Here is a 13,600-nt window from a genome sequence, read left to right as displayed (position 1 = left end):
TTTGATACGTCTTTCTGTCTATGTATAACTAATGCTAGCATTAGTTATACACACTATTGCGTATTGAACTGTGTATTAGTATTACACTATTTCCTGAGTATTAGTAATACAAAGACTTTAAACGTATGCATTAACTTATTAAATGACCTTAATACCCCTCAATTTTTCTCTCAAAATATTTCACCATTTTTTTTCCCGCTATTTTAATTTGCAATAGTGAATCTTTTCAAAACATTTCACAATTTCTTTTCCCACAATTTTAATTTATAACAATGAATAGTTGATTTAAATAACCATAACATATTTTTTCTTTGCTTCGAGGGTCTTTAAAAATATTTTTAAAAAATGAGACTATTTCTTAATTTTACGTCTTGTATTTTATTTTTGTTTCAACTATGTTAATTCGTCGGCGTAACATTTCTGCACAAAAACGAAGATCTTGCAATTAATCTTAAACCTCTATATGTTAGTTCAACAATACTAATTATGTTTGAGATGACAAAAGAAATTTGTTGTAAAAAAGTGTACAAAATCAAAGAAGGGTATTTTTGTAAATAAACATTTCTTTTATACAGAGGCGAATCCAGAATTCAGACTCTCTGGGTGCCAAGTAAACTTAACAATGGATGTGGAGAGAGGTGGCCGGTGAGGCTGAGGCCTTGACCTTCGCCAGCGATGCCATAAACTTCGGCGGTAGCAGCAGCAAAGACCAAACAAGCAGAGAGCAATGATGATTTGGGAATGAAATTTGAGAGGAATAGTTTTTTTTTTTAATTTGAGGAGAGAGAATAAAATTATGCACTTTTTAATACAAATATTAACTATTAATATTTGAAAAATAAAAGAAAAATTCAATATAAATACTATTAATACATATATAAAAAAGGGATTCTCAACTAGTAGTTATTTGTGGCTTAACTTCAGCCTAAAATTAAGGAAAAAAGTAAGGCTGCCAGCGGAGGTGACACTCTACCACTTCGACCAAACAATACTTCAGTCTTGGGGGTGGCATGTTAATTATTTGACTATATCCGTGTATATATATGTATATAGAGAGCTCTTCCGTCGAAGTTTGCGGGTGGCGTGGCACCCCCAACTCTCTTAATAGATCCGCCCCTGCTTTTATAGAAATTATGTAAGATGTATCATTTCTCATACATCAAACCAAACAATGTATAAGAAATAATATATGCATAACTAATACAAGCATAACTAAAACAAGTATTACTAATACACTATATTCTGCATTGTTCTTATACACTCTACCAAACGATCCCTTAGAGGGTTAGATCAGGATTGTGTGGCTGTGGACTACAAATTATGATACAAGTAACTGTAATACGGTATTTAATAATCACAGTATGCTTTTATTCTATTGTTTATTGTAGCATGTTAAAATCTGGATCCACAAATGCACAGTTTAAAGCATGTAGTTGGTCATAAATTTTGTTTCCAAATTTTTCAGGTTAAGGGTGGAGGGATCATCCCACCACAATCCTGGGTGGTAATTACCATATCACTAAATCGCAAAATCAAAATCCACCAACTCCTATAATTATTATAGATATAGATATCTGAAGTTAATTCTTAAATCAATGCAAGTGCCACCAGAGCATCGATGCAAGATGAACTCCTTCCATGCCAACAATAATACACTAAACTATCAAAAGAAGAGAGATGAGATCAAGCTTTGAATTTGATAGCTGAAAGAAAATTGTTCGCGAAGGTCAAACCAAGCCAGAGCACACAACTATTATTTTAGAGTATCGAAGCTCAATGGCATGGACAAACCAACAGGATTTCTTATATTAACACTCCTACAAAGGATTTCAAGAGTGATCGTAAACACTCCCAACCATTAGGGCATCGAGAGCTTTTAACCATGTTGACTTGCTTACAGGCTGGGAATTTATCTCCAAAACGGGGACTGCCCCACTAAGATTACAAAGGTATGATCCCTCAAAAGAAACGTAAACGCATACCACTAGTCCTTAGAAAAGATTGGATATCAGCTAACAAAGAGCTCAGTGTGCTGAAAGAGGCTTTGCCTCCAGATGAATATGAAGAGATGATCCAGTGGCATTGAAATTTTCTTGAAGAGAAACTTGATGTTACAATCGTTAAAGAAAATAGTTGCTATTTTTCCTTTTTCCTTTTCACTTTATATAGCTAAAAGAATAACTGTACATATAAAAGAATTTTACAGAATAAGACACTGACATGTTATCATTGTTTTGTATTGACAGCTCTATCTCTGCTCCTTATGGAGAGCAGTGTTGATCTTCACACTTGAGCAGAGTCATCATTTGAGACCTTGAAATGCTTTGCCTGTTATTAAGGACATCAATGTAATTTTGAAGCCTATAACGATCTGAGTTTGTTAGAGAAAATGGAGGGTTTAGAATCAGAGATGGTGCTTCCACTTGAAGAAATGCTAACAACTGCACGGCTTTTGAATAAAACTTAACTGCATCTCCAGTCCGACCCATGTACTCATCAACCTGCCACAGTATCATAACTTCTGGTAAATGCTTAGTGTAACATATTAGGTCTCGTTAAACAAAAACCTTCATAGATAGGGACTGTTGCCTTCTTAAAGAAAAGATGAAACATCTGAACCAGTAGTAGTAGAGACAAGGATATTACATGCACAAAAAAAAAAGTATCCGATTGTGATGAAAATCACTTTATTTATGCTGGACTACAATCCAACAAAAACACAGAGACCAAGATAAAGAACACTTACAGCTCCCTTTCTACCAAAAGTCAAGGCAGATTGAAATATCATTTCCATCGCATCTGGAACCTCTGTATTTCCTGGGAAAACCAACAGCAGAAGCAAGCTCTTTAGCTTTTTGTCCAAGACCATAAAAAGAAGTGCTATGTATCATAATCGAGTAAAAAATGAATACATTCCTATGCCAAAGTACCTAGGTTGCTTTGATTGCTTTCAACCCAGTTGTAAAATAATAGCTGAGAATAATATTTGATACACACACACATGAAAATACCAAGGGATAATTACAAGCTCAACAGATGGCTCTTTTATCTCCAGTTCGTATCATCCAAATTATTTTGCACGAACTAGTTTGTATCATAATTTGGTAAAACTAGTTCTATCTATCTGAATAAACCACCAAGATTACTTGCATAATTTGTCTTGGTGGCGGCTATGGAAGGAGTGTGCCAGGTCTATAGGAACTAGTAAATGATTGCAGTAGAATAGATAGGGGAAACAGGAAACAAGATGTCACAAGCACAGTTGCAGCATCACACATAAATCACATAGAGATTGAACAAATAGAGGGGGCATGAAGGACAAATTGACAGTAGTTAGTCGGAGAATATACCAGGCTCTATATGTTTGGCAAGTTCCTCTGCACTACCAACTTCACCAAGAAATGCTTTTTCAATATGAGAGCACACATTTTCCGGCCCCAACATGTTAGTAGCATCAAGATGCTCTTTTATGTAAAGACTAACTTGACCTTTCTTCATGATTTCGTTTGATCTGATCGTTTCTTGGTTTGGACTTCCTTCAATTGCCGATGCCGCTTGTGTATGACAAATATCCAAAGCTTGCTTCCATATAGCAAGAATGACTAGCTGAATTGAAAATGCTTCCAGATGCTTGTGTGCCTCAACCTTCAAGAGAAAGCAAGAACTATTTGAAGAAACATACCAGAAAGGAACTAATAATTGCATAGATAACAGAAGAATCAGCACAAAGATTTTGAATATAACATCTCTTGAGCACCAAAACTTGAAAGCACATATTAAGACAATAAGTATCTTAACAGAAAAAGGTAGAAGACCGACAGTTAACAATTAACATCATAAGCTCTCCAAGCACTTGCAATCACCTGATATTAGCAAGGTGAATGCAGTAACGATGAAAAATCGGATGATACAACGAACAATGATCAAGATTGACTGAGCTGAAGTTTGGACTGTAACTCTTGTTTTTGCTGATAAATTCAATGCAGAAATCATAGTATCTTTCTTTTCTTGTTCTCTTGTCAGCTCTCTTAAAAGTGAGGCTTGGCCGTAGTCAAACTTGCAAACTAGTTCAAACATTTGCATTTATGGGTATTACTTATTTTTTTTGGGTATTTCTTATTCCATCAATCTCACCACTTTACACTTTCTAGTAAGTTTGTATCCCAAATAAATGGTTATCACTATCTGATATGGTTTATCGGGAGATATTATTGTGCAATACTGTTGATTGGATGTTCTCTATTTTTGTTCCATAATTAGCGTCTTCATTTGCCTGGACTGCTGAATAAACTAATCTCAGATGGGAACAAATCAATAAATCAGAATGAATGCGCTTAAGGGAACAACAAAGTTTGGCTTCATCAAATTCTTGTTAATGTTTCTTCAGGAATCAAAAAGTTGATTTATGTATGTAAAGATCAGCTCATTGCTGAAAACACTAAGTACACATTAAACTCCACATATTTGTACAAAAAGGAAATAAAAAAAAGATGTTTCTCATTCAGCTGCACACTGAGTAAACTATGTCAAGGTATAACATATTATAAAAGATGTACATCAAGATTTAGATATTCTATGAGATATATGGAGGAAAGTAAAATAAGAATAGTTTGTATCAAGGAAAGAACAAAATACATTAGGATAATCAAATGTTGTTCTAGTAAAGAACTACAACAATAAACAGCAAAAAGCTAATGAAAGGATCTGCAAGAACAGGATAAATTTAGATGAATCCAACTTGAGCAAACATATTAGACTCCTATATTTGGGTAACCAAATCAATGGTGTAAAGTAGCAAGGCTGTTGTAGAACAACAGCTAATGCTCTAAATGAAGCATGGGATCAAAGCTAAAGAAATGGGATGCATGATCTACAAGAAACTAGGCTAGAGAGTGTATTCTTTCCCTGCACCCCTACATGCTATATCGCATCCAACACACACAGCTGTGGAGAAAATGTCATCACTTTGAGTTACCTTCTCATTTACTAATTCCATGATAGCAGAGGCAGAACGCTGCAGGGACTCTATTCTGGCCATGCCATCAGTTGGCAGCTGCTCCAAACAATTTATATCGGTGTATACTTGTGAAGCTCCAGGTGCAGATGGGGGATTTTCCAAACTTGCTAAATGGACTATGCTGCTAAGTGGAGGACCCACAATAGGCACTGGGTCACTTGGTCTAGGACCTACACTCGCAGATGCTTGCAGGGAACAGCTTGATCTGAATGGCATATTGCTAAGCCTAGAAGCACTTGCTGAAGAATATGAGTCCACGGGGGGGCCAGAAACAATGACATAGTCCTGATCAATCAACTCAAATGAATCCACCGCTGTTGAATGGAGTGAATACCATAATCAGAAAGTTAGTATTAGCCAAACTGACTGTAGATCCAAGCAAAACATAAATTTCCTCAAACTTCAAGGCAAAGGGGAATTGGGAATAGTGTTGCAAAATAAAACCTTTTGAACGATTAGCTGCTTGTCTATGGTCCTTCAGATCAATAGATTCCTTCAGGTTCTTTTCTGACTGCCGGTGGCTAGAGTCAATACTATCTGTTTTGCGTGGGGTACTACTAGTAACTTCCTTCCTTTCAGCTTTTGCATCACAAGAAAAAACATATGACAACCTCTGTGGTAATCTCCCAGCAAATGAAGGACTACCAACAGGAACGCTGGAATCATCATCTAGACGAAAGGGTAAACCATCTTCTTGAAAAGCATCCTCTGTGCTCCTCACGCGATAGCCTTCTGATATAGGAAAACCACTTATTACCCTTTGAGGTCTCGTATCCCTGCTGACCATGTCCAACATAAGTCGAATCCGACAGATGAAATAATTTGTAATAATGAGAACTAGAATTCATTAACTACTTTACCAAGATAGCTCATCTGGCTGCTTCTGTGCAAGAAATGGGTGGTTAAAGAACTCTTCAAATGTCAACCGCTCCACTGTGCATTAAGGATACATGAAAGACAAGTTTTGAAATTTTAATGAGAAATTGTCAGGTAATGAAAAATTTAGATTTGTTATTGTTAAGGTAAATACTGATAAGCTGACAACCTTCTCTATTTGAAAAGTTCACAATGGCAAAGCGTGTAGGGAACAATGATACAAGTAATCAAGTCTCTGAGTTTTGATTATATACAGTTGAAATCTAGACCACTCGAATTAAGTACCTGGATAACGGCGCAACAATTTTTTACACAAATCCATGCAGTTCGGGCTTAAATTTTTTGCACTTGGAGGAAACAGCAATTCAGTCGACTTTAATATGTTCTGGAGTAACTGCAGCAAACATGGAGGGAGAAAATTTAGAACTTTGTGTCAAAGACTTCGAATATCAATGGAAAAATTGAACCTCAAAAGCGCCACCATAAGAAGTTCGCAATGTGAAGATATTAAACCTGGATTTGATTGTTTCCAGTAAACGGGGTTTTGCCAGTTACAAGCTGAAACAGGATGGCACCGACGCTCCAGAGATCTGCCTGTGTTTGCAGCCAAAATTAATAGGAACTTGAAATGATATTACTAGACTATGGATGGGAATCATAGAAAGAATATATCACCTTAGCATCATACTTCTGAAGTTGCATTATTTCTGGAGCCATGTACAATGGTGAACCACAAAGTGTTTCAGCAAGACCCCTAGGTTGCAAAGACCTAACAAAGAAAGAGGTGGTTTAAATCATTATGACTTTTGAGTGGACCACTTAGGAACATTTAGCCAGTAAACTTGCAACTTATATAGAGGGAAACATAGGACAGAAAATACAGAAGAAGTGTTTCTAATGGAAAATGAACTGCTGGAATTCAGGTTATTCAAAAGGGGGAAGGAGAGGGAGGAGAATACATCAGCAAAAAGACATTTACCAAATGGATAATTTTACCTTGCAAACCCAAAATCAGCAATCTTCAAGGTGGAGCGGTCATGGTTTGAGGATAAGAGGAGATTCTGTTTGATCGTGAAAAAAAAAAGCAACAAGTTAATGAATTGGCCACTTCCACTAACCATACCAATTCAATTTCTCAAAAATATTCATGAAGTATTATTTTCTGTGAATAAATGAAATACTCCCTCCGTTCACTTCTACTAGTCCACTTTGAACTTTGCACGCCCCTTAAAGAAACAATGATGAATATGAATATGTTACCAGAATACCCATATCAATTGATGTATATTCTTAGGTCTTGGGATGAGGAACTCAGTAATTAACGTTGAGGGTAAAACATGAAAAAAAATTATCTTTTCTTGATATGTTAAAAGTGCAAGTAAAAGTGAAAATTTATTTTTGGAATACTGGACAAGTAAAAGTGACTGAGGGAGTACTACACCAGAGACATGCAAGAACTCAACTCCTAGAAAACCAAACCACTTTAGCTCCCTCAACTAGAATCTAGTAATTTGCTGATATGAATACTACATATCTGTTTAAAGGGATTCATCTCCTTTGATGCTTTCATTTTTCTTTTTTATCTTTTTAAAGAGTGTTGTCCACAGCAGCTATGGTGATTATTCAAAATCTCTGTATGAGAGATACAATAGCTACAAGAAAATGATGCAACTTCACACCTCAATTACCTTGGATCCATGTGAACCATTCCAATCTATGGTTTGTGCAGTAAAACTGCCAAATACTAAGCTCCGCGTGATGATTAATACAACAGATGGCTAACAAAGTGCTACGTGGTGAACAAGTAATCGAACAGTCTCTTTGCAGCTCACACAATTTTTAATATTTTTAAGCATAGAAAAGCTAGCATGAAAATCATTAGATGCCCATTAACTTCAATAAGAACTATGGAAGGTATACATCTGAGGCTTATGAGGAACAGCAAGTTTAAATAAAAATTTACAGTATAATAGTAGAAGGAAGCGAAACCTGAGGCTTTAGATCCCTATGGATTAGATTATTGTTGCGGAGAATTTTTAGACCAGATGCTGCAATGAAGAAATGAACATGAACGCTAGCATGTTTGAATTCATGTGATGGTAAAATTCATTCACTCTACACGTGAAAAAGGGAAGTTGCGCCAAAGAAATAGAAGGTTCGAACAAACCAAGTTGCTGCATAAAATGTTTTGCAGTTTCTTCTGGAATTTTCCCTTGGCGTTGTTGAATGTACATAGAAAGATCACCTCCTTTGCAGTACTCCAAAACAATATATATTTTTCCCACCTCCTATATCCCATGCACAAGGTTGCATTAAGATCAGAAAGGAAAAAATAATATAACATTCAAGCAGAAACACGTTCCGTTTGTACTTTAACCATATTTGTAATCAGTAATACAGTGCATCCAAAATGAAAAGTAGAAAAATAAGTGACACGAGACTTGGACTATAGACTAAGCGAAGTAAATGGTCTATGCTCAAGCAGAGCTTAGATACATTGTTTGAGAGTTTTCAGGGGTAGATAAAAAGCTGAATCTGCCCAGTTCTAGTTTCCATTGAACTAACTGAAAAGTTACACCTATTACTTCCTTCTTTCTATCAGTTTATACAAAATGAAGTTACACATTTTTTTATAACAACATGAAGACAAATAAACAGGCAACGCATAATGTGCATTTTCTTTATCTAGTTCCTTCTTTCAATCGAAACTTTCACCAACTAAATATTATCTCAAGTCCCGACAAAATGAGCACAAAATTCTATACTGCTCAAAGTTCCAAATGCATAAACCCAATATCCAAAAACTCCGTGCATCCAAACAACCATTCCGATTAACCTTTATTATTTCGAATCAAGGGCGAATTTATAGGAAATATATGGGCACGTGAACCATATTTTACTTATATATTTTTTAAAATTGGTATAATTTTATTTGATGATACCCATGCTACATGAAAGATAAATGGTGCACTTGGTTGAATGTTTGAGTTAATTACCTAGGGTAATAGAGATCAATTTTCACTTAATACATTTTTCCTTCTTTTTCCTGTAGTCGTGCACCATGTTCTAGAAATCCTAGATTCTCTTCTTTCTCCAATTGCTCCACAGACTCAAACAAGTACATTAATTTTATCAGCAAGCTGCAATTTGACTATGAAGTATAGTATTTCTCTTAGCAGAAAGATGCATATTTCATTGATTAACACACATAAAAAAAGAAGAAGAAATTAATGGTCAAAAACACACTTATAAATGTCCCCTTTTTTCAAGTTTCATACCTGAACTATCATATAAGCGAGTTCCTACCTAAACTATCACCAACTATTTATCAAAACACAATTCAACTATCAATTATTCACTTTTCCTACCTGAATTGTCGTGATATCTCAGGTACAAAAACGTGAACAATTGATAAATCGTCGGTGATAATATAGGTAGAAAACTCACACACATGATAGTTCAAATATAAAAATTGAAAAGTCGGGATACTCTACATGTGGTTGAAACTAAATTTGACAATACAACTAAAGTATCCCGATTTTTCGAGCTTCACACCAGAGCTAGAGCTACCAGCTGTGTGAGTTTCCTACTTAAAATTATCACCAACTATATATCAAAACATACCTCAATGAACTATCAATTATTCACTTCTCCTACTTGAAATTTCAAAAGTGAACAATTGATAAATAGTCGGTGATAATTCAATATAATACTCACACACATGTAAGTTCAAGTACGAAACTCGAAAAATAGGGATACTTGTTAGGATTTTTGCCCTGATTTTCTTACCAAAATTAAGTTTTTTTTTTTTTAGAAGGAAAATAAAAGTAAAATCATAATTACTTTTATTTTTCCTAAAAGAAAAAAAAAAAAAATTTTCATATTTGGCAAACCTTTTTCTTGAAGGAAAGGTTTTGGAACTCTATAAAGAAAAAACCCCTTCTTATATCATAATACAAGAACATCCACAATGTAGTCGTTTAAGAGTTTTAGTTAGGGGGAGATTTTCTCTCATTAGTTTTTGTGTTTTTTTTAAATATTAGATTTTATAATATGTAGGCCAATTGGCAAAAACATATAATAATTTTATGTTTTTTGGCATTGTTTTCTTTGTCGTCTCATTTATCGTCTCATAGTTTGCAACTAATAGCTTCCGCATAACGCCCTCTCGATTTCGAACCCAACAAGTGGTATCAGAACCTATGTTCAAAGATCCAATGGTTCAATTGAGGACAGTTTAACATCAAAGTTGCAATGAACTTGGCGATGATGAAGTTTTTTGAAAAAAAAAAAGGTTAAAAAAAACTACATGGGGAGAAAAAGTTTCAAACAAAATTTCAACAATTCTGCTGCTAATTCATTTTTAAAATCAAAATCAATTTTCAACCCATGTTTATGGACTTCAACTTTTAACCCCTGCTTAACTTTTATGCTAGGGCTCCTTTCAACTCGTGCATATATTTTTAACGCATGAGCTCGACTTTTAACCTGTGCTCACTTTCAGTGCACAATGCTCCACTTTTAACCCTATTACTTATAACACAGGGCTCCAATAATATTAACCCATGCGTTTATTTTCAACGCATAGGACTTCAATTTTCAACTCATATCAACTTTTAATCATGGTAAGCAACAGCGATATATGAAAATCGTGTGAAGAAGGAAGATCAAGAATATTTTGCCAGAAAATCAAGCCAAAAGGGGAGATTTATTAGGGTTTTTGCCCTGATTTTCTTACCAAAATTAAGTTTTACTTTTTTTAGAAGGAAAATAAAAGTAATACCATAATTACTTTTACTTTTCCTAAAAGAAAAATATAATTTTTTTCCATATTTGGCAAATTTTTTTCTTGGAGGAAAGGTTTTGGAACTTTATAAATAGAAAACCCCTTCTTATACCATATCACAAGAACATCCACAATATAGTCGTTTAAGAGTTTTGGTTAGGAGAGATTTTCTCTCTCATTAGTTTTTGTGTTTTTTTAAATATTAAGCTTTATAATATGTAGGCCAATTGGCCAGAACATATAATAATTTTATATTTTTTAGTATTGTTTTCTTTATTGTCTGATTTATCGTCTCATAGTTTGCAACTAATAGCTTCCGCATGACGCCCTCTCGATTTCGAACCCAACAATACTTTTAGATGTATTTGAAATTGAATTTGACGACAACGAACCTCGATCATATCGTGCAAACAAATAATATTAGGATTATTTAGAAAACATGGGTAAACCTAAAGTATCCCCATTTTTCGAGTTCCATTTCTATCTAAAATATCAACAACTATTTATCAAAAACACACATCACTTTTCCTACCTGAAATATCATCATAATCCAAGTAGGAAAGTGAACAATTGATAAATAGTCTATGATAATTCATGTAAAAAAAAGAAACAAACAAACATGATAGTTCAGGCACAAAACTCAAAAATTCGGAAACTTTAGGTCGTGAATAATTGATAAATAGTCGGCGATATAATTCAGGTAAAAAAACTAGCACACATAATAATTCAGGCATAAACTCAAAACATCGGGATACTTTAGGTGCGCACTTAGTAACTGAATTTACCGATTACGAACCTCGATCATATCGTGCAAGCGAATAATATTAGGATGATTAATCTTCTGCAAAATGACAATTTCCGATTTCAAACTCTCTTGAAGTTTATTATTTAGCCTCGCTGTAGCGATCTCCTTTATAGCCACTTCGGTTCCATGAATTCGATGCCTAGCATGCCACACCGTCGAAAAAGAGCCGGCGCCGATTTGCTTACCTACTACATAGTCACCTACTACACACCTCCCTCCTCCTCCTCTGCTCATCGATTGCGCCATCTCGAAAACCCTAATAGAACTTTTCGATTTTCAGAGAGGTGAATCGCCAAACACGGTGTTATTTGAGAGGTGCACAACAGCCAAACACGGTGTTATTAGAGAGGAAAGTCCACAACGGTCAAATTAAGATTGAAGTTGGAGATTAAGGGAGGTGTTTTTTTGTTTTTTTGAGCTTAGTGATGAACTATGGTTATATGCTAATGGTGTGATTATTGCCTTTGAAATTGAAGAAGGAAATGATTTGTGTTATAAAAAAGGAGTGATTAATGGGGTTATGTCATAATATTATTGTAAAGAATGGGATTTGAGTTGAGGAGCTGACGTGGGTTTATATCTCGGTTATACAAAAAGTTTGATATGAGGTTTATATATTTCAGAATTATTCTATTTAAAATTCTATTTTAATATGAGTAGTTAATTTTTTTGAGGTATAATTCTTTGTAAATTATAAGATGGGAGCATTAAAGTTATCTTTCATGTCTATCATATTATGTAGGCGTCTGAACGCTTGATTTTAAAAATATATATATGAGAAAGCTAATAATAAGTAGATTGAAAATATTAAAAGTGTGTTTCGGCGGATTTTCTTAAGTTACTTGAAAACTAAAAGTTAAAAATCAGAAGTAACTTATTTTTATCTTTTGACTTTTTTTTTTATATTTTTCTAAAAATAAAATATAATTAAAAATTAAAAATATTTAAAAATAAGACAATTCAAACTCCTAAAATGGAGGGTTACAATCTCCCAATCTTGATTTTAAAGCTTGGTTAATTAATATATATATATTTTTTTGCTTTGTTTTAGGTTTAGCAAATAATAATTGTGTGGGGATATGAGAGGAAGTGTTGGAAGTTTGGTGGTTTGCTTAAGGCTATATGGGACTTTGAGTTGTAGGTGACAAAAGAGTTTTAAAATGAAGTGTAGGTGAAACAAGTCTTAATTATTGAGTGGATGTGACAATTACTTTATTATGGATTAAGAAAGTTTGATAAGTTTGAGAATAACTCGAAAGTTTTTAAATTTATACTTTGATCTAAATGTTTACCTAATATAATGGGAAACGGGAGAAAAAAGACATCTTTCTCTCTCTTCTCATCCATTGTTGTTTTCTCTCTCTTAGCGATTCTTGTTGTTCATTGTTGTTGCTGCTATATTCATCATCTTCTCTTCATTATCATCATCTTCTACTTCATTATCATCTTCATGACCATTTGTTGTTGTTGTTGTTGTTATTGTTATTGCTACTGTTGCTATTTGATCAATTTCTTAGGTCAAATTTTGTTTCGTACATCACTTTCCACTTTGGCATTACTTCATAGGAGACTTTGGTAAGTCAACTTATGATTTTTAGTTGAATTTGTCATCATAGAACCCGATCATGAATCCAACATAAGAGTCATCTGTTTAAACAGATAAATCATCTGTTGCGACAGATAAGACATCCGTTTCAACGGAAGACTGATATATTGGATTCATGTTTATGGTTCTATAAGTCATACCATAAATCGACCTGATGGGTCATCTGTTGCAACAGATGATTTATCTGTTTAAACAAATTAGTTATCTGGTGCAACGTGATAAATATCTGTTGCAACAGATTAGTAACCTGTTACAACAGAACCTAAACTCAATTCCAATAGACGTTTTATCTGTTGCAACAGGATAAATATTTGTTGCAACAGATTATTAACCTGCTGCAACAAAACCTGAACTCGATTTCAACAGACGTGTTGTCTATTGCAATAGGATAAATATCTGTTGCAACAGATTATTAACTTATTGCAACAGAACCTGAACTCGATTTCAACAGACGGTAAATATCTGTTGCAATATATTAATAAATTGTTGTAATAAAACCTGGCCTCGATT

At 34.3% G+C, this 13,600-nt stretch overlaps 1 protein-coding gene across 4 annotated transcripts; it reads right to left on the bottom strand.

Moving 5' to 3' along the window:
- Nucleotides 1-755: 755 nt before the first annotated feature.
- Nucleotides 756-12,037, bottom strand: LOC107842845 (serine/threonine-protein kinase ATG1c). 4 transcript variants are annotated; one of them, XM_016686878.2, is made up of 14 exons: nt 11,476-12,037; nt 8,061-8,181; nt 7,883-7,941; nt 6,890-6,954; nt 6,569-6,662; nt 6,407-6,487; nt 6,179-6,287; nt 5,878-5,950; nt 5,462-5,796; nt 4,976-5,331; nt 3,351-3,645; nt 2,747-2,817; nt 2,221-2,501; nt 756-1,116 (listed from the first exon to the last, which is right to left on the bottom strand). In XM_016686878.2, exons 1-13 carry the CDS (start codon nt 11,728-11,730, stop codon nt 2,262-2,264), a joined length of 2,154 nt encoding a protein of 717 aa, XP_016542364.1. In that variant the 5' UTR covers nt 11,731-12,037; the 3' UTR covers nt 756-1,116; nt 2,221-2,261. The 4 variants fall into 4 exon arrangements, with proteins under 4 accessions (XP_016542364.1, XP_016542363.1, XP_016542365.1 ...); XM_016686877.2 differs by lacking the exon at nt 756-1,116 and having other exon boundaries at nt 2,056-2,501; XM_016686879.2 differs by lacking the exon at nt 756-1,116 and having other exon boundaries at nt 2,056-2,501; nt 5,462-5,793; nt 11,476-12,036.
- Between the last annotated feature and the right edge of the window lie 1,563 nt (nt 12,038-13,600).

The sequence above is a fragment of the Capsicum annuum genome, chromosome 9 (genome assembly GCF_002878395.1).
Source record: "Capsicum annuum cultivar UCD-10X-F1 chromosome 9, UCD10Xv1.1, whole genome shotgun sequence".
Lineage (NCBI taxonomy): Eukaryota > Viridiplantae > Streptophyta > Magnoliopsida > Solanales > Solanaceae > Capsicum > Capsicum annuum.
This window is presented reverse-complemented; position numbering and strand designations above follow the sequence as displayed.

Excerpts from the sequence above, each read along its gene's own strand:
- LOC107842845 (XM_016686878.2), bottom strand. The coding sequence starts at position 11,730 with ATGGCGCAATCGATGAGCAGAGGAGGAGGAGGGAGGTGTGTAGTAGGT. Across the intron at positions 5,797-5,877 it reads CAGCCAGATGAGCTATCTTG|CAGGGATACGAGACCTCAAA; the intron begins GTAAAGTAGTTA and ends GGACATGGTCAG. Across the intron at positions 2,502-2,746 it reads CTTTTGGTAGAAAGGGAGCT|GTTGATGAGTACATGGGTCG; the intron begins GTAAGTGTTCTT and ends ATACTGTGGCAG.